The following is a 19698-nucleotide window of genomic DNA, read 5'->3' on the forward strand; positions in this document are numbered from 1 at the left end:
CACTGATAGATAATGAAGTTGTTCGGTTATTGCCTACCTCGAATTTACACTTCTGTGTTGTTCACAGAAAGACGGCACTTAAAGGATCAATACGTATTTTTTCCAGTGATTCTTCATGTATTAAACATGACCGCCTCCATGTGAGAGAGCCACTCTGTAGAGCATTAAATGGTTCATCTCATGTGAGCTAAACTTTATAGAAAAATATTTTTTAAAGTTACTTCTATAAAAATTGTTGTTTCTTGGTGATATAAATGACTTGTTGCCTCTTTTCTGAGTTATAACGTGCCGGCAGGACTTGCAGCGCCGCCTGCTAGCGGATCGGCGCATAGGCGAAGATTATTGTGTTGGGTTGTTTTTGTGCTGCCGAGAAAGTGGGACTTTAACCCTTTAAGGGATAAAAACAAAACACAACTTTAACAACCAAAACCGGGCGACCGATTGTGTTAACTGAGCTTTTCATACAGGATGCCAACCGTCATTTATCCTAACGTAATCAGATCTAGGCTACTCACATGAAACTCCATTAAACCCCCGTCTGAAGGCCAAGCTAGACGTCTAAGTTAAAGCATCTAACTGCAGCAGGGTGTGTTTAGACAGTCAGTTGGAGCAGCCGTAGAGGGAGGGTTGAGCCTCCAGGACCTCTAACTTTCCAGTGCACGGAGTGAAGCATAACGGAGCACAATGGTTCGGGGGTATGTGCGGTTCCTTTATTCTCTTTACATACATACTTGACGTCGTAAACCCTCGGAAAATGTCAAGAGAGATTTTACGGGGAGAGTTTAGCCAGCGGAGAGTGTAATGACTTTAGTAAAGCAGTCGTGTGTTGTGGAGAGCCGTGATACTGATGTTAATCCCCTTCCAGGCAGGACTGCGGGACTTTCGTCGTGCTTTTGGTATTGTTCGCATATACTGATGCATCGAGGTACTTTTCCCCAGTTCACTTATAACGTCTTAGACACGGACACATTTGCGATGTTGAACAGTGTTCTTAGTGCAGACAACCTTCTGAAATGAACTTGTGCAAACCTGCAGCCAAACTGTGAACCAGGAGCTGTCGGATGTGTTCAACCAGCTCTGGAAGTTGGATGTGAATCGTTTCAAGGCTGGGACAGACTATAGGCTCTCCCCGCAGGTAAACAGTGAGGAAGTCCATATCATTAAACGACCATTACATATCAGTGCGCACTAATAATTACACTGTCATTATAAATATCTTTGTTTTCTGTGTCATAGCAATTATAAACACGATGGTTTTACTTGGATATAAAGGACAAAGGTGGCTTGTGCATCCGTTTTCTTTTGGGGTCTCAGGGTTGCCATCTATCTGCAGGGCAAAGCTGGTTATATAGCCAGTGGCAGCACCTTCGCTACAGATCACGCCATGGCTCCTCTCTTCTCTTATGTCAACGAGAACAAACTCAGTTCCACCCTGACGTATGCCCGTGAGTAGAGAGCAGACCTTTTTCATCTGGGAACGTCTCCAGTTTCTTTTCTGTCCTTCCGGGTATCCTCAGGGCAGACGTGTAGGCTCGTCTGCCCTGTTACAGCATGCAGCGCCTCTGTGAAGGCGTCAACGTCCTGCCTGACGCTGCGTTTTCCCCTATCCAGCGTAGGAGAATAACTAACTTTTTTTATTTCAGGAACAGCTCCAGACATGCCTTCCCTATAGACGTGCCGAGACCCTTTATGTAACATAATTGCATTTGAGACAGTCCTGGTTTCAATATAAAAGTGTGGTTTGTGTTCTCATTGCCCAAGGTCTAAGGCGTGCTTTGTTACAAAGGACACTTTATTCGTTGTGCATTCATTTGATGCAAAAACTGAGCTTAGAATATTGAATGTTTTAATGTGATATTTCATACGTTGGATTCAAATCTGAAACCAAACTCTACCAGATGGAATAAATGATCTGAAACACATTGTCTGTAATCTTTTAGGTGATATTTCTATAAACGAAAATCCATTGAAGATGATGGTGTTTGTGTTTATAAATACCATGGTCACGTTGATCAGATGGAAATGAGCGTTCGTAAGGCTCAGATGTTCACTTGCAAGTAATTCAGCTCAAGTTAAAGACAGTTAGTTGACCCACAGTTAGTTGGGCGTTGACCCTTGTCTAGTTTTAAGGGCAGATGTCTAGGTTTATCAAACTGTCTCACTCTCACTTTCTCACTCTCACTGTCTCACGTCTCTGAGGTTTTATGAAGCTGCTGGATAACTATGAGAGATCCACCGGTGTGTCCGAGAGGGTGACTGAAGAGGAGAAATCTGAGAATGGTGCCTTCCTGGACGCCATTCTGAACACAGCAGTGATGAAGGTAGACACGGCACTGACATGCAGTCCAGCCCATCCGCCGTGACGTCTGACTTACTGATAAGAGAACACCCATCACATGTCTGAGCATTATGTATCTGTTGTTCTTCTTCAGTATACTCACCAGTATTTAGTGCGTAAGGGCAAGTCTAACTCAGACCTGAGACAGTTCAAGGATCAGCTGTACTACATGTGGTTTCGTCTTTACCACAGAGACAGAAGTGGCGGGTGAGCCACACACACACACACACACACACACTCCAGCAAAAAGATATATGTAGAACAAAGTGGAACAGAATAGTGTAATAGAATAATTGTGGAATAATTACTTTCTCTAATCTAACCAGGGAGGACTCCAGTGGGTTCGAGCATGTATTTGTTGGCGAGACCAAGTTTGGGAATGAAATCATGGGCCTCCACAACTGGGTTCAGTTCTACCTCCAGGAGAAGCAGAATCTCCTCGATTACAAGGGCTACAAATCCAGGAACATGGTAAAGCTTAAATACTACTGAACTGAAGCCTGATCCAGGAACATGGTAAAGCTTAAATACTACTGAACTGAAGCCTGATCCAGGAACATGGTAAAGGCTTAAATACTACTGAACTGAAGCCTGATCCAGGAACATGGTAAAGGCTTAAATACTACTGAACTGAAGCCTGATCCAGGAACATGGTAAAGGCTTAAATACTACTGAACTGAACCCTGATCCAGGAACATGGTAAAGGCTTAAATACTACTGAACTGATGTCTGAAACAGACACAGGGCTGTGTAAAATAAAAGTCCCTACATATAATCCCTTTAAAGTATAGACAGCAAATAAAAATATTCTGCTTTACGTACAAATTAAAACATCAAATGAAAACATGTTACATATCTGATGTCTCCCCCATATCTTGCTCTCTCCCACTTTAGCCTAGCGCGGACGACCACATGCTGAACGTGCAGTTCAGCTGGCACGGCCTGGTCAAGCCCGTAGGCAGCACCTTCGTCGGCGTGAGTCCCGAATTCGAGATGGCCGTCTTCACCATCCTCTTCCTCACATCCACTGTGAAGACCACCGTTGCCATAGTGAACATGGACAAGTACCAGATGGAGCTGGTGGTTCACCGGCATGGACGCTCCATTGGGACATCCTACCCCAAGCTGCTCAGTATCAACAACAGACGCATATAGGACGTTCCGCGTCTCGCATATAGGGCGTCCTGCGTGTCCGCTGAACATCTAACAGCCGTGTCGAGACCCTGTTTTGTGCAGGATTTTTTATTTCACTTTTGTTTTATATGAAACAAAAAGTAGGAAGACATTTTTTTAATATTAAAAATATTAAAATAATTTTTAAATATTAAAAGGCATAATAAAAGAACATTAACAGGGGAAGCATATTAAAAATACAAAAAAAATTTACTTTGTTAACAGACTTCAACTTTCTGGATATACATTTTAGCTTCTTATTGTATATGGAGATCTTATTTCTTCTTTTCAAATCATTCTCTTGTGTTTACTGGAACATATGTAGACATCTTACCATGAACAAAGCTTTTGTTTCTTGACTTTTGTTGTTCATCAAGTTGTGTTTTTGTTTTATTTGCCTACCTAATGACGGTGGTGGACACAATAAACTGGATTTGACCTTTTTACCTTTTGCCTGGGGGAATACGTTTCGTATTTTCCCATCTTGGGATAAAGTTGGTAGTGTAAAAGATGTAAAAATTAATTGTATCAACAAAGACAATAATAAGAGTTACACAATAAGTATAGAATTCAAATTACAGTCATAGAATCATCATGTAGTTACTTTAAATGACGTTTCTAGTAAACCATCCCTTAATAATATGCATTTATATAGTCTATTTCTATAAAATCCAGTGGGCTAAGGGGAGGAGTTCATGAATTTTGTTTAATACTAAAACATTTGCCAAATATTTCAATAAAGCCTTGCGAGAGTAATTTTGAGGTATTTATGTGGGAAGCCTTTTAATTTGAATGAGTGAGATGCATGGCTGGATGTAAATTGGGTAATTAACATGCCAACGATCTTGCTGTTTTTAATTCTGATGATCTTCACATTTATTTTAAATCTCACTCTCTCTTATTTAACTTTTTCATCATGTTACAGTAAAAACAAACCCCAATAAGTCTGGAGGTGTTTGCTTGTCTGCTTTTACACTGAGAACATTCCATCATCATCAGTAAAATGGCAGATTTCCATCATATTTATTTAGATTCTGTTTTTAAATATTTCTGATTTCAGCGTACTGAAATGCGGTTTTATTGTTGGACTTACAGTATATCTTGGTTGAGAAGGATTAGGAGCAAAGTTAATACTTCTGTTAATTTGCTGAACATAGACAGATTGTTTAAAAACAAAAACAAAACTCATCCACATGGAGTTTAATTTGGGCGGCGTTGCATGGGAGTGGAACTAATGGTTTTCTTGGAGTCTTTTTAGCCCGGTGTGCTTTTCGTGTCACACCACACAGTTCACGTGTGCACGGAATTTCCGTTTGGAGTGTCTATAGTGACATGAGTGCGAGCGGCTTGTTGCGCGAGAAGCATTGAGCGTCATGGACGTGCTGGACGAGTTCGGGGACATGTCACCCCACCAGCTCGCGGCTCCCGTGGACACGGTCGAGGTACCCGTCGCGCGCGCGCTATAGCACGTTGGCGTGACGAGGCTCACGCTAGCTGTCTGCACAAGCCGGGCCCTTTTCACGTTGCCTGTCTCGAGCTGTGTGTATAGCGTGTGTGTGTGCGTGCGTGTGTGCGTATAACGTGTGTGTGTAGAGAGGGTGTGTATGTATGTATAACGTGTGTGTGTAGAGGGTGTGTATGTATGTATAGTGTGTGTGTGTATGTATGTATGTATGACGTGTATAGAAAGGGTGTGTATGTATGACGTGTATAGTGTGTGTGTGTGTGTGTGTGTGTGTATGTATGTATGACGTGTGTGTGTGTGTGTGTGTGTGTGTGTGTACAGAGATTGTGTATGTATGTATGACGTGTGTGTATAGAGGGTGTATGTAAGTATGACGTGTGTGTATAGAGGGTGTATGTATGTATGACGTGTGTGTATAGAGGGTGTATGTATGTATGACGTGTGTGTGTATAGAGGGTGTATGTATGTATGACGTGTGTGTGTGTATAGAGGGTGTATGTATGTATGACGTGTGTGTGTATAGAGGGTGTATGTATGTATGACGTGTGTGTGTATAGAGGGTGTATGTATGTATGACGTGTGTGTGTATAGAGGGTGTATGTATGTATGACGTGTGTGTATAGAGGGTGTATGTATGTATGACGTGTGTGTATAGAGGGTGTATGTATGTATGACGTGTGTGTATAGAGGGTGTATGTATGTATGACGTGTGTGTATAGAGGGTGTATGTATGTATGACGTGTGTGTGTGTATAGAGGGTGTATGCATGTATGACGTGTGTGTGTATAGAGGGTGTATGTATGTATGACGTGTGTGTGTGTATAGAGGGTGTATGCATGTATGACGTGTGTGTGTGTATAGAGGGTGTATGCATGTATGACGTGTGTGTGTATAGAGGGTGTATGTATGTATGACGTGTGTGTGTATAGAGGGTGTATGTATGTATGACGTGTGTGTGTATAGAGGGTGTATGTATGTATGACGTGTGTGTGTATAGAGGGTGTATGTATGTATGACGTGTGTGTATAGAGGGTGTATGTATGTATGACGTGTGTGTATAGAGGGTGTATGTATGTATGACGTGTGTGTGTGTATAGAGGGTGTATGCATGTATGACGTGTGTGTGTGTGTGGAGAGTGTATGTATGTATAACGTGTGTGTGTGTGTGTGGAGAGTGTATGTATAACGTGTGTGTGTGTGTGTGTGGAGAGTGTATGTATGTATAGTGTGTGTGTGGAGAGTGTATGTATGTATAACGTGTGTGTGTGTGGAGAGTGTATGTATGTATAACGTGTGTGTGTGTGGAGAGTGTATGTATGTATAACGTGTGTGTGTGTGGAGAGTGTATGTATGTATAACGTGTGTGTGTGTGTGGAGAGTGTATGTATGTATAACGTGTGTGTGTGTGTGTGTGGAGAGTGTATGTATGTATAACGTGTGTGTGTGTGTGTGTGGAGAGTGTATGTATGTATAACGTGTGTGTGTGTGTGTGTGTGTGTGTGGAGAGTGTATGTATGTATAACGTGTGTGTGTGTGTGTGGAGAGTGTATGTATGTATAACGTGTGTGTGTGTGGAGAGTGTATGTATGTATAACGTGTGTGTGTGTGTGGAGAGTGTATGTATGTATAGTGTGTGTGTGGAGAGTGTATGTATGTATAACGTGTGTGTGGAGAGTGTATGTATGTATAACGTGTGTGTGGAGAGTGTATGTATGTATAACGTGTGTGTGGAGAGTGTATGTATGTATAACGTGTGTGTGTGGAGAGTGTATGTATGTATAACGTGTGTGTGTGTGGAGAGTGTATGTATGTATAACGTGTGTGTGTGTGTGTGGAGAGTGTATGTATGTATAACGTGTGTGTGTGTGTGTGTGTGTGGAGAGTGTATGTATGTATAACGTGTGTGTGTGTGTGTGGAGAGTGTATGTATGTATAACGTGTGTGTGTGTGTGTGTGTGGAGAGTGTATGTATGTATAACGTGTGTGTGTGTGTGTGTGGAGAGTGTATGTATGTATAACGTGTGTGTGTGTGTGTGTGGAGAGTGTATGTATGTATAACGTGTGTGTGTGTGTGTGTGTGTGTGTGTGGAGAGTGTATGTATGTATAACGTGTGTGTGTGTGTGTGTGTGTGTGTGTGTGGAGAGTGTATGTATGTATAACGTGTGTGTGTGTGTGTGTGTGGAGAGTGTATGTATGTATAACGTGTGTGTGTGTGTGTGTGTGTGTGGAGAGTGTATGTATGTATAACGTGTGTGTGTGTGTGGAGAGTGTATGTATGTATAACGTGTGTGTGTGTGGAGAGTGTATGTATGTATAACGTGTGTGTGTGTGTGTGTGTGTGTGGAGAGTGTATGTATGTATAACGTGTGTGTGTGTGTGTGTGTGTGTGTGTGTGTGTGTGTGGAGAGTGTATGTATGTATAACGTGTGTGTGTGTGTGTGTGGAGAGTGTATGTATGTATAACGTGTGTGTGGAGAGTGTATGTATGTATAACGTGTGTGTGTGTGTGGAGAGTGTATGTATGTATAACGTGTGTGTGTGTGGAGAGTGTATGTATGTATAACGTGTGTGTGTGTGTGGAGAGTGTATGTATGTATAACGTGTGTGTGTGTGTGTGTGTGTGTGTGTGTGGAGAGTGTATGTATGTATAACGTGTGTGTGTGTGTGTGTGTGGAGAGTGTATGTATGTATAACGTGTGTGTGTGTGTGTGTGTGGAGAGTGTATGTATGTATAACGTGTGTGTGTGTGTGTGTGTGTGTGTGTGCTGAGTGTATGTATGTATAACGTGTGTGTGTGTGTGTGTGGAGAGTGTATGTATGTATAACGTGTGTGTGTGTGTGGAGAGTGTATGTATGTATAACGTGTGTGTGTGTGTGTGTGTGTGTGTGTGTGTGGAGAGTGTATGTATGTATAACGTGTGTGTGTGGGTGTGTGTGTGTGGAGAGTGTATGTATGTATAACGTGTGTGTGTGTGTGTGTGTGTGGAGAGTGTATGTATGTATAACGTGTGTGTGTGTGTATGTATAACGTGTGTGTGTGTGTGTGTGTGTGTGTGTGTATGTATAACGTGTGTGTGTGTGTGTGTGGAGAGTGTATGTATGTATAACGTGTGTGTGTGTGTGTGGAGAGTATGTATGTATAACGTGTGTGGAGAGTATGTATGTATAACGTGTGTGTGTGTGGAGAGTGTATGTATGTATAACGTGTGTGTGTGTGTGTGTGTGCTGAGTGTATGTATGTATAACGTGTGTGTGTGTGTGTGTGTGGAGAGTGTATGTATGTATAACGTGTGTGTGTGTGTGTGTGGAGAGTGTATGTATGTATAACGTGTGTGTGTGTGGAGAGTGTATGTATGTATAACGTGTGTGTGTGTGTGTGGAGAGTGTATGTATGTATAACGTGTGTGTGTGTGTGTGTGTGTGTGGAGAGTGTATGTATGTATAACGTGTGTGTGTGTGTGTGTGTGGAGAGTGTATGTATGTATAACGTGTGTGTGTGTGTGTGTGGAGAGTGTATGTATGTATAACGTGTGTGTGTGTGTGTGTGTGTGGAGAGTGTATGTATGTATAACGTGTGTGTGTGTGTGTGTGTGTGGAGAGTGTATGTATGTATAACGTGTGTGTGTGTGTGTGTGTGGAGAGTGTATGTATGTATAACGTGTGTGTGTGTGTGTGTGTGTGGAGAGTGTATGTATGTATAACGTGTGTGTGTGTGTGTGTATGTATGTATAACGTGTATGTGTGTGTGTGGAGAGTATGTATGTATAACGTGTGTGGAGAGTGTATGTATGTATAACGTGTGTGTATGTATGTATAACGTGTGTGTGTGGGGAGAGTATGTATAACTGTGTGTGTGTGTGGAAAGTGTATGTATGTATAACGTGTGTGTGTGTGGGGATTGTATGTATGTATAACGTGTGTGTGTGTGTGGGGAGAGTATGTATGTATAACGTGTGTGTGTGTGTGGGGAGAGTATGTATGTATAACGTGTGTGGGGAGAGTATGTATGTATAACGTGTGTGTGGAAAGTATGTATGTATAACGTGTGTGTGTGTGTGTGTGTGTGTGTGTGGGGAGAGTATGTATGTATAACGTGTGTGTGTGTGTGTGTGTGTGTGGGGAGAGTATGTATGTATAACGTGTGTGTGTGTGTGTGTGTGGAAAGTGTATGTATGTATAACGTGTGTGTGTGTGTGGAAAGTGTATGTATGTATAACGTGTGTGTGTGTGTGGAAAGTGTATGTATGTATAACGTGTGTGTGTGTGTGGAAAGTGTATGTATGTATAACGTGTGTGTGTGTGTGTGTGTGGGGAGAGTATGTATGTATAACGTGTGTGTGTGTGGGGAGAGTATGTATGTATAACGTGTGTGTGTGTGTGTGGGGAGAGTATGTATGTATAACGTGTGTGTGTGGGGAGAGTATGCATGTATAACGTGTGTGTGTGTGTGTGTGGGGAGAGTATGTATGTATAACGTGTGTGTGTGTGGGGAGAGTATGCATGTATAACGTGTGTGTGTGTGGGGAGAGTATGTATGTATAACGTGTGTGTGTGTGTGTGTGGGGAGAGTATGCATGTATAACGTGTGTGTGGAGAGAGTATGTATAACGTGTGTGTGTGTGGAGAGTGTATGTATGTCTAACGTGTGTGTGTGTGGAGAGTGTATGTATGTATAACGTGTGTGTGTGTGTGGAGAGTGTATGTATGTATAACGTGTGTGTGTGTGTGTGGAGAGTGTATGTATGTATAACGTGTGTGTGTGTGTGTGGAGAGTGTATGTATGTATAACGTGTGTGTGTGTGTGTGTGGAGAGTGTATGTATGTATAACGTGTGTGTGTGTGTGTGTGGAGAGTGTATGTATGTATAACGTGTGTGTGTGTGTGGAGAGTGTATGTATGTATAACGTGTGTGTGTGTGTGGAGAGTGTATGTATGTATAACGTGTGTGTGTGTGTGGAGAGTGTATGTATGTATAACGTGTGTGTGTGTGTGTGTGTGGAGAGTGTATGTATGTATAACGTGTGTGTGTGTGTGGAGAGTGTATGTATGTATAACGTGTGTGTGTGTGTGGAGAGTGTATGTATGTATAACGTGTGTGTGTGTGTGGAGAGTGTATGTATGTATAACGTGTGTGTGGAGAGTGTATGTATGTATAACGTGTGTGTGTGTGGAGAGTGTATGTATGTATAACGTGTATGTGTGTGGAGAGTGTATGTATGTATAACGTGTGTGTGTGTGTGGAGAGTGTATGTATGTATAACGTGTGTGTGGAGAGTGTATGTATGTATAACGTGTGTGTGTGTGTGTGGAGAGTGTATGTATGTATAACGTGTGTGTGGAGAGTATGTATGTATAACGTGTGTGTGTGTGGAGAGTGTATGTATGTATAACGTGTGTGTGTGTGGAGAGTGTATGTATGTATAACGTGTGTGTGTGTGGAGAGTGTATGTATGTATAACGTGTGTGTGTGTGGAGAGTGTATGTATGTATAACGTGTGTGTGTGGAGAGTGTATGTATGTATAACGTGTGTGTGTGGAGAGTGTATGTATGTATAACGTGTGTGTGTGGAGAGTGTATGTATGTATAACGTGTGTGTGGAGAGTGTATGTATGTATAACGTGTGTGTGGAGAGTGTATGTATGTATGTATAACGTGTGTGTGTGTGTGTGTGTGTGTGTGTGTGTGTGTGGAGAGTGTATGTATGTATAACGTGTGTGTGGAGAGTGTATGTATGTATAACGTGTGTGTGTGTGTGGAGAGTGTATGTATGTATAACGTGTGTGTGTGTGTGTGGAGAGTGTATGTATGTATAACGTGTGTGTGTGTGTGTGTGGAGAGTGTATGTATGTATAACGTGTGTGTGTGTGTGTGTGTGTGTGTGTGTGTGTGTGTGGAGAGTGTATGTATGTATAACGTGTGTGTGGAGAGTGTATGTATGTATAACGTGTGTGTGGAGAGTGTATGTATGTATAACGTGTGTGTGTGTGGAGAGTGTATGTATGTATAACGTGTGTGTGTGTGGAGAGTGTATGTATGTATAACGTGTGTGTGTGTGTGTGGAGAGTGTATGTATGTATAACGTGTGTGTGTGGAGAGTGTATGTATGTATAACGTGTGTGTGTGTGTGTGTGGAGAGTGTATGTATGTATAACGTGTGTGTGTGTGTGTGTGTGTGTGGAGAGTGTATGTATGTATAACGTGTGTGTGTGTGTGTGGAGAGTGTATGTATGTATAACGTGTGTGTGGAGAGTGTATGTATGTATAACGTGTGTGTGTGTGGAGAGTGTATGTATGTATAACGTGTGTGTGTGTGTGGAAAGTGTATGTATGTATAACGTGTGTGTGTGTGTGTGTGGGGAGAGTATGTATGTATAACGTGTGTGTGTGTGTGTGTGTGTGGGGAGAGTATGTATGTATAACGTGTGTGTGTGTGTGTGTGTGGGGAGAGTATGTATGTATAACGTGTGTGTGTGTGTGGGGAGAGTATGTATGTATAACGTGTGTGTGTGTGTGTGTGTGTGTGTGTGTGGGGAGAGTATGTATGTATAACGTGTGTGTGTGTGGGGAGAGTATGTATGTATAACGTGTGTGTGTGTGTGTGTGTGGGGAGAGTATGTATGTATGTATGTATAACGTGTGTGTGTGTGGGGAGAGTATGCATGTATAACGTGTGTGTGTGTGTGTGTGTGGGGAGAGTATGTATGTATAACGTGTGTGTGTGTGTGTGTGTGTGGGGAGAGTATGCATGTATAACGTGTGTGTGGAGAGAGTATGTATGTATAACGTGTGTGTGTGTGGAGAGTGTATGTATGTCTAACGTGTGTGTGTGTGGAGAGTGTATGTATGTATAACGTGTGTGTGTGTGGAGAGTGTATGTATGTATAACGTGTGTGTGTGTGGAGAGTGTATGTATGTATAACGTGTGTGTGTGTGTGTGGAGAGTGTATGTATGTATAACGTGTGTGTGTGTGTGTGGAGAGTGTATGTATGTATAACGTGTGTGTGTGTGTGTGTGTGGAGAGTGTATGTATGTATAACGTGTGTGTGTGTGTGTGTGTGGAGAGTGTATGTATGTATAACGTGTGTGTGTGGAGAGTGTATGTATGTATAACGTGTGTGTGTGTGTGGAGAGTGTATGTATGTATAACGTGTGTGTGTGTGTGGAGAGTGTATGTATGTATAACGTGTGTGTGTGTGTGGAGAGTGTATGTATGTATAACGTGTGTGTGTGTGGAGAGTGTATGTATGTATAACGTGTGTGTGTGTGTGGAGAGTGTATGTATGTATAACGTGTGTGTGTGTGTGTGGAGAGTGTATGTATGTATAACGTGTGTGTGTGTGGAGAGTGTATGTATGTATAACGTGTGTGTGTGTGTGGAGAGTATGTATGTATAACGTGTGTGTGTGTGTGGAGAGTGTATGTATGTATAACGTGTGTGTGTGTGTTGTGTGTGGAGAGTGTATGTATGTATAACGTGTGTGTGTGTGTGGAGAGTGTATGTATGTATAACGTGTGTGTGTGTGTGTGGAGAGTGTATGTATGTATAACGTGTGTGTGTGTGTGGAGAGTGTATGTATGTATAACGTGTGTGTGTGTGTGTGGAGAGTGTATGTATGTATAACGTGTGTGTGTGTGGAGAGTGTATGTATGTATAACGTGTGTGTGTGTGGAGAGTGTATGTATGTATAACGTGTGTGTGTGTGGAGAGTGTATGTATGTATGTATAGTGTGTGTGTGTGGAGAGTGTATGTATGTATGTATAACGTGTGTGTGTGGAGAGTGTATGTATGTATAACGTGTGTGTGGAGAGTGTATGTATGTATAACGTGTGTGTGGAGAGTGTATGTATGTATAACGTGTGTGTGGAGAGTGTATGTATGTATGTATAACGTGTGTGTGTGTGTGGAGAGTGTATGTATGTATAACGTGTGTGTGTGTGGAGAGTGTATGTATGTATAACGTGTGTGTGTGGAGAGTGTATGTATGTATAACGTGTGTGTGTGGAGAGTGTATGTATGTATAACGTGTGTGTGTGTGGAGAGTGTATGTATGTATAACGTGTGTGTGTGTGTGTGTGTGGAGAGTGTATGTATGTATAACGTGTGTGTGTGTGTGTGTGTGTGGAGTGTATGTATGTATAACGTGTGTGTGTGTGTGTGTGGAGAGTGTATGTATGTATAACGTGTGTGTGTGTGTGTGTGGAGAGTGTATGTATGTATAACGTGTGTGTGTGTGTGTGTGTGTGTGGAGAGTGTATGTATGTATAACGTGTGTGTGTGTGTGTGTGGAGAGTGTATGTATGTATAACGTGTGTGTGTGTGTGTGTGTGTGTGTGTGTGTGTGTGTGTGTGTGTGTGTGTGTGGAGAGTGTATGTATGTATAACGTGTGTGTGGAGAGTGTATGTATGTATAACGTGTGTGTGTGTGTGTGTGTGGAGAGTGTATGTATGTATAACGTGTGTGTGTGTGTGTGGAAAGTGTATGTATGTATAACGTGTGTGTGGAGAGTGTATGTATGTATAACGTGTGTGTGTGTGGAGAGTGTATGTATGTATAACGTGTGTGTGTGTGGAGAGTGTATGTATGTATAACGTGTGTGTGTGGAGAGTGTATGTATGTATAACGTGTGTGTGTGGAGAGTGTATGTATGTATAACGTGTGTGTGTGTGGAGAGTGTATGTATGTATAACGTGTGTGTGTGTGGAGAGTGTATGTATGTATAACGTGTGTGTGTGTGGAGAGTGTATGTATGTATAACGTGTGTGTGTGTGGAGAGTGTATGTATGTATAACGTGTGTGTGTGTGGAGAGTGTATGTATGTATAACGTGTGTGTGTGGAGAGTGTATGTATGTATAACGTGTGTGTGTGGAGAGTGTATGTATGTATAACGTGTGTGTGTGGAGAGTGTATGTATGTATAACGTGTGTGTGTGTGGAGAGTGTATGTATGTATAACGTGTGTGTGTGTGGAGAGTGTATGTATGTATAACGTGTGTGTGTGTGGAGAGTGTATGTATGTATAACGTGTGTGTGTGTGGAGAGTGTATGTATGTATAACGTGTGTGTGTGTGGAGAGTGTATGTATGTATAACGTGTGTGTGTGTGGAGAGTGTATGTATGTATAACGTGTGTGTGTGTGGAGAGTGTATGTATGTATAACGTGTGTGTGTGTGGAGAGTGTATGTATGTATAACGTGTGTGTGTGTGGAGAGTGTATGTATGTATAACGTGTGTGTGTGTGGAGAGTGTATGTATGTATAACGTGTGTGTGTGTGGAGAGTGTATGTATGTATAACGTGTGTGTGTGTGTGGAGAGTGTATGTATGTATAACGTGTGTGTGTGTGGAGAGTGTATGTATGTATAACGTGTGTGTGTGTGGAGAGTGTATGTATGTATAACGTGTGTGTGTGTGGAGAGTGTATGTATGTATAACGTGTGTGTGTGTGGAGTGTGTATGTATGTATAACGTGTGTGTGTGTGGAGAGTGTATGTATGTATAACGTGTGTGTGTGTGGAGAGTGTATGTATGTATAACGTGTGTGTGTGTGGAGAGTGTATGTATGTATAACGTGTGTGTGTGTGTGGAGAGTGTATGTATGTATAACGTGTGTGTGTGTGGAGAGTGTATGTATGTATAACGTGTGTGTGTGTGGAGAGTGTATGTATGTATAACGTGTGTGTGTGTGGAGAGTGTATGTATGTATAACGTGTGTGTGTGTGGAGAGTGTATGTATGTATAACGTGTGTGTGTGTGGAGAGTGTATGTATGTATAACGTGTGTGTGTGTGGAGAGTGTATGTATGTATAACGTGTGTGTGTGTGGAGAGTGTATGTATGTATAACGTGTGTGTGTGTGGAGAGTGTATGTATGTATAACGTGTGTGTGTGTGGAGAGTGTATGTATGTATAACGTGTGTGTGTGTGGAGAGTGTATGTATGTCTAACGTGTGTGTGTGTGGAGAGTGTATGTATGTATAACGTGTGTGTGTGTGGAGAGTGTATGTATGTATAACGTGTGTGTGTGTGGAGAGTGTATGTATGTATAACGTGTGTGTGTGTGGAGAGTGTATGTATGTATAACGTGTGTGTGTGTGGAGAGTGTATGTATGTATAACGTGTGTGTGTGTGGAGAGTGTATGTATGTATAACGTGTGTGTGTGTGGAGAGTGTATGTATGTATAACGTGTGTGTGTGTGGAGAGTGTATGTATGTATAACGTGTGTGTGTGTGGAGAGTGTATGTATGTATAACGTGTGTGTGTGTGGAGAGTGTATGTATGTATAACGTGTGTGTGTGTGGAGAGTGTATGTATGTATAACGTGTGTGTGTGTGGAGAGTGTATGTATGTATAACGTGTGTGTGTGTGGAGAGTGTATGTATGTATAACGTGTGTGTGTGTGGAGAGTGTATGTATGTATAACGTGTGTGTGTGTGGAGAGTGTATGTATGTATAACGTGTGTGTGTGTGGAGAGTGTATGTATGTATAACGTGTGTGTGTGTGGAGAGTGTATGTATGTATAACGTGTGTGTGTGTGGAGAGTGTATGTATGTATAACGTGTGTGTGTGTGGAGAGTGTATGTATGTATAACGTGTGTGTGTGTGGAGAGTGTATGTATGTATAACGTGTGTGTGTGTGGAGAGTGTATGTATGTATAACGTGTGTGTGTGTGGAGAGTGTATGTATGTATAACGTGTGTGTGTGTGGAGAGTGTATGTATGTATAACGTGTGTGTGTGTGGAGAGTGTATGTATGTATAACGTGTGTGTGTGTGGAGAGTGTATGTATGTATAACGTGTGTGTGTGTGGAGAGTGTATGTATGTATAACGTGTGTGTGTGTAGAGAGTGTATGTATGTATAACGTGTGTGTGTGTGGAGAGTGTATGTATGTATAACGTGTGTGTGTGTGGAGAGTGTATGTATGTATAACGTGTGTGTGTGTGGAGAGTGTATGTATGTATAACGTGTGTGTGTGTGGAGAGTGTATGTATGTATAACGTGTGTGTGTGTGGAGAGTGTATGTATGTATAACGTGTGTGTGTGTGGAGAGTGTATGTATGTATAACGTGTGTGTGTGTGGAGAGTGTATGTATGTATAACGTGTGTGTGTGTGGAGAGTGTATGTATGTATAACGTGTGTGTGTGTGGAGAGTGTATGTATGTATAACGTGTGTGTGTGTGGAGAGTGTATGTATGTATAACGTGTGTGTGTGTGGAGAGTGTATGTATGTATAACGTGTGTGTGTGTGGAGAGAGTATGTATGTATAACGTGTGTGTGTGTGGAGAGTGTATGTATGTATAACGTGTGTGTGTGTGGAGAGTGTATGTATGTATAACGTGTGTGTGTGTGGAGAGTGTATGTATGTATAACGTGTGTGTGTGTGGAGAGTGTATGTATGTATAACGTGTGTGTGTGTGTGGAGAGTGTATGTATGTATAACGTGTGTGTGTGTGGAGAGTGTATGTATGTATAACGTGTGTGTGTGTGTGGAGAGTGTATGTATGTATAACGTGTGTGTGTGTGGAGAGTGTATGTATGTATAACGTGTGTGTGTGTGTGGAGAGTGTATGTATGTATAACGTGTGTGTGTGTGGAGAGTGTATGTATGTATAACGTGTGTGTGTGTGGAGAGTGTATGTATGTATAACGTGTGTGTGTGTGGAGAGTGTATGTATGTATAACGTGTGTGTGTGTGGAGAGTGTATGTATGTATAACGTGTGTGTGTGTGGAGAGTGTATGTATGTATAACGTGTGTGTGTGTGTGGAGAGTGTATGTATGTATAACGTGTGTGTGTGTGGAGAGTGTATGTATGTATAACGTGTGTGTGTGTGGAGAGTGTATGTATGTATAACGTGTGTGTGTGTGGAGAGAGTATGTATGTATAACGTGTGTGTGTGTGTGGAGAGTGTATGTATGTATAACGTGTGTGTGTGTGTGGAGAGTGTATGTATGTATAACGTGTGTGTGTGTGTGGAGAGTGTATGTATGTATAACGTGTGTGTGTGGAGAGTGTATGTATGTATAACGTGTGTGTGTGGAGAGTGTATGTATGTATAACGTGTGTGTGTGGAGAGTGTATGTATGTATAACGTGTGTGTGTGGAGAGTGTATGTATGTATAACGTGTGTGTGTGGAGAGTGTATGTATGTATAACGTGTGTGTGTGGAGAGTGTATGTATGTATAACGTGTGTGTGTGGAGAGTGTATGTATGTATAACGTGTGTGTGTGGAGAGTGTATGTATGTATAACGTGTGTGTGTGGAGAGTGTATGTATGTATAACGTGTGTGTGTGGAGAGTGTATGTATGTATAACGTGTGTGTGTGGAGAGTGTATGTATGTATAACGTGTGTGTGGAGAGTATGTATGTATAACGTGTGTGTGTGTGGAGAGTGTATGTATGTATAACGTGTGTGTGTGGAGAGTGTATGTATGTATAACGTGTGTGTGTGGAGAGTGTATGTATGTATAACGTGTGTGTGTGTGTGGAGAGTGTATGTATGTATAACGTGTGTGTGTGTGTGGAGAGTGTATGTATGTATAACGTGTGTGTGTGTGTGGAGAGTGTATGTATGTATAACGTGTGTGTGTGTGGAGAGTGTATGTATGTATAACGTGTGTGTGTGTGGAGAGTATATGTATGTATAACGTGTGTGTGTGTGTGTGTGTGGAGAGTGTATGTATGTATAACGTGTGTGTGTGTGGAGAGTGTATGTATGTATAACGTGTGTGTGTGTGGAGAGTGTATGTATGTATAACGTGTGTGTGTGTGTGTGGAGAGTGTATGTATGTATAACGTGTGTGTGTGTGTGGAGAGTGTATGTATGTATAACGTGTGTGTGTGTGTGTGTGTGTGTGTGTGTGGAGAGTGTATGTATGTATAACGTGTGTGTGGAGAGTGTATGTATGTATAACGTGTGTGTGTGGAGAGTGTATGTATGTATAACGTGTGTGTGTGGAGAGTGTATGTATGTATAACGTGTGTGTGTGGAGAGTGTATGTATGTATAACGTGTGTGTGTGGAGAGTGTATGTATGTATAACGTGTGTGTGTGGAGAGTGTATGTATGTATAACGTGTGTGTGTGGAGAGTGTATGTATGTATAACGTGTGTGTGTGGGGAGAGTATGTATGTATAACGTGTGTGTGTGGAGAGTGTATGTATGTATAACGTGTGTGTGTGGAGAGTGTATGTATGTATAACGTGTGTGTGTGGAGAGTGTATGTATGTATAACGTGTGTGTGTGGAGAGTGTATGTATGTATAACGTGTGTGTGGAGAGTATGTATGTATAACGTGTGTGTGTGTGGAGAGTGTATGTATGTATAACGTGTGTGTGTGGAGAGTGTATGTATGTATAACGTGTGTGTGTGGAGAGTGTATGTATGTATAACGTGTGTGTGTGTGTGGAGAGTGTATGTATGTATAACGTGTGTGTGTGTGGAGAGTGTATGTATGTATAACGTGTGTGTGTGTGTGGAGAGTGTATGTATGTATAACGTGTGTGTGTGTGGAGAGTGTATGTATGTATAACGTGTGTGTGTGTGGAGAGTATATGTATGTATAACGTGTGTGTGTGTGTGTGTGTGGAGAGTGTATGTATGTATAACGTGTGTGTGTGTGGAGAGTGTATGTATGTATAACGTGTGTGTGTGTGGAGAGTGTATGTATGTATAACGTGTGTGTGTGTGTGTGGAGAGTGTATGTATGTATAACGTGTGTGTGTGTGTGTGGAGAGTGTATGTATGTATAACGTGTGTGTGTGTGTGTGTGTGTGTGTGTGTGGAGAGTGTATGTATGTATAACGTGTGTGTGGAGAGTGTATGTATGTATAACGTGTGTGTGTGTGTGTGGAGAGTGTATGTATGTATAACGTGTGTGTGTGTGTGTGGAGAGTGTATGTATGTATAACGTGTGTGTGTGTGTGTGTGTGTGTGTGTGTGGAGAGTGTATGTATGTATAACGTGTGTGTGGAGAGTGTATGTATAACGTGTGTGTGGAGAGTGTATGTATGTATAACGTGTGTGTGGAGAGTGTATGTATGTATAACGTGTGTGTGGAGAGTGTATGTATGTATAACGTGTGTGTGGAGAGTGTATGTATGTATAACGTGTGTGTGGAGAGTGTATGTATGTATAACGTGTGTGTGGAGAGTGTATGTATGTATAACGTGTGTGTGGAGAGTGTATGTATGTATAACGTGTGTGTGTGTGTGTGTGGAGAGTGTATGTATGTATAACGTGTGTGTGTGTGTGTGTGTGTGTGTGTGTGTGGAGAGTGTATGTATGTATAACGTGTGTGTGTGTTGGTGTGTGTGTGTGGAGAGTGTATGTATGTATAACGTGTGTGTGTGTGGAGAGTGTATGTATGTATAACGTGTGTGTGTGTGTGTGGAGAGTGTATGTATGTATAACGTGTGTGTGTGTGTGTGGAGAGTGTATGTATGTATAACGTGTGTGTGTGTGTGTGGAGAGTGTATGTATGTATAACGTGTGTGTGTGTGTGTGTGTGTGTGTGTGTGTGGAGAGTGTATGTATGTATAACGTGTGTGTGGAGAGTGTATGTATAACGTGTGTGTGGAGAGTGTATGTATGTATAACGTGTGTGTGGAGAGTGTATGTATGTATAACGTGTGTGTGGAGAGTGTATGTATGTATAACGTGTGTGTGGAGAGTGTATGTATGTATAACGTGTGTGTGGAGAGTGTATGTATGT

The 19698-nt window shown here is 41.8% G+C and overlaps 2 protein-coding genes across 3 annotated transcripts in view; both read left to right on the plus strand.

The window, feature by feature from the left end:
- The first annotated feature begins 383 nt into the window (after nucleotides 1-383).
- On the plus strand, nucleotides 384-4273 carry endouc (endonuclease, polyU-specific C). Its single transcript, XM_027029865.2, has 8 exons — nucleotides 384-695; nucleotides 866-925; nucleotides 1036-1135; nucleotides 1334-1445; nucleotides 2200-2321; nucleotides 2433-2545; nucleotides 2665-2809; nucleotides 3233-4273. The coding sequence occupies exons 1-8, from the start codon at nucleotides 685-687 to the stop codon at nucleotides 3491-3493; spliced, it is 924 nt and encodes a 307-aa protein (XP_026885666.2). The 5' UTR covers nucleotides 384-684; the 3' UTR covers nucleotides 3494-4273.
- Nucleotides 4274-4816: 543 nt separating this feature from the next.
- The window catches only part of polr3b (polymerase (RNA) III (DNA directed) polypeptide B), a 36597-nt gene continuing 21715 nt past the window's right edge, over nucleotides 4817-19698 (plus strand). For both annotated transcript variants that reach the window (XM_027029861.2, XM_027029863.2), the window contains exon 1: nucleotides 4817-4953. In XM_027029861.2, the coding sequence (XP_026885662.1) occupies nucleotides 4885-4953 (69 nt within the window). In that variant the 5' untranslated portion in view covers nucleotides 4817-4884. The remainder of the gene's footprint in view (nucleotides 4954-19698) is intronic.

The sequence above is a fragment of the Electrophorus electricus genome, chromosome 4, assembly GCF_013358815.1.
Source record: "Electrophorus electricus isolate fEleEle1 chromosome 4, fEleEle1.pri, whole genome shotgun sequence".
Taxonomy (NCBI): domain Eukaryota; kingdom Metazoa; phylum Chordata; class Actinopteri; order Gymnotiformes; family Gymnotidae; genus Electrophorus; species Electrophorus electricus.

What these genes read in the sequence shown, in the direction of transcription:
- endouc (XM_027029865.2), top strand. An exon ending in TTCCACCCTGACGTATGCCC is followed by an intron (nt 1,446 to 2,199) that starts GTGAGTAGAGAG and finishes CACGTCTCTGAG; the next exon opens with GTTTTATGAAGCTGCTGGAT. An exon ending in CACAGAGACAGAAGTGGCGG is followed by an intron (nt 2,546 to 2,664) that starts GTGAGCCACACA and finishes TAATCTAACCAG; the next exon opens with GGAGGACTCCAGTGGGTTCG.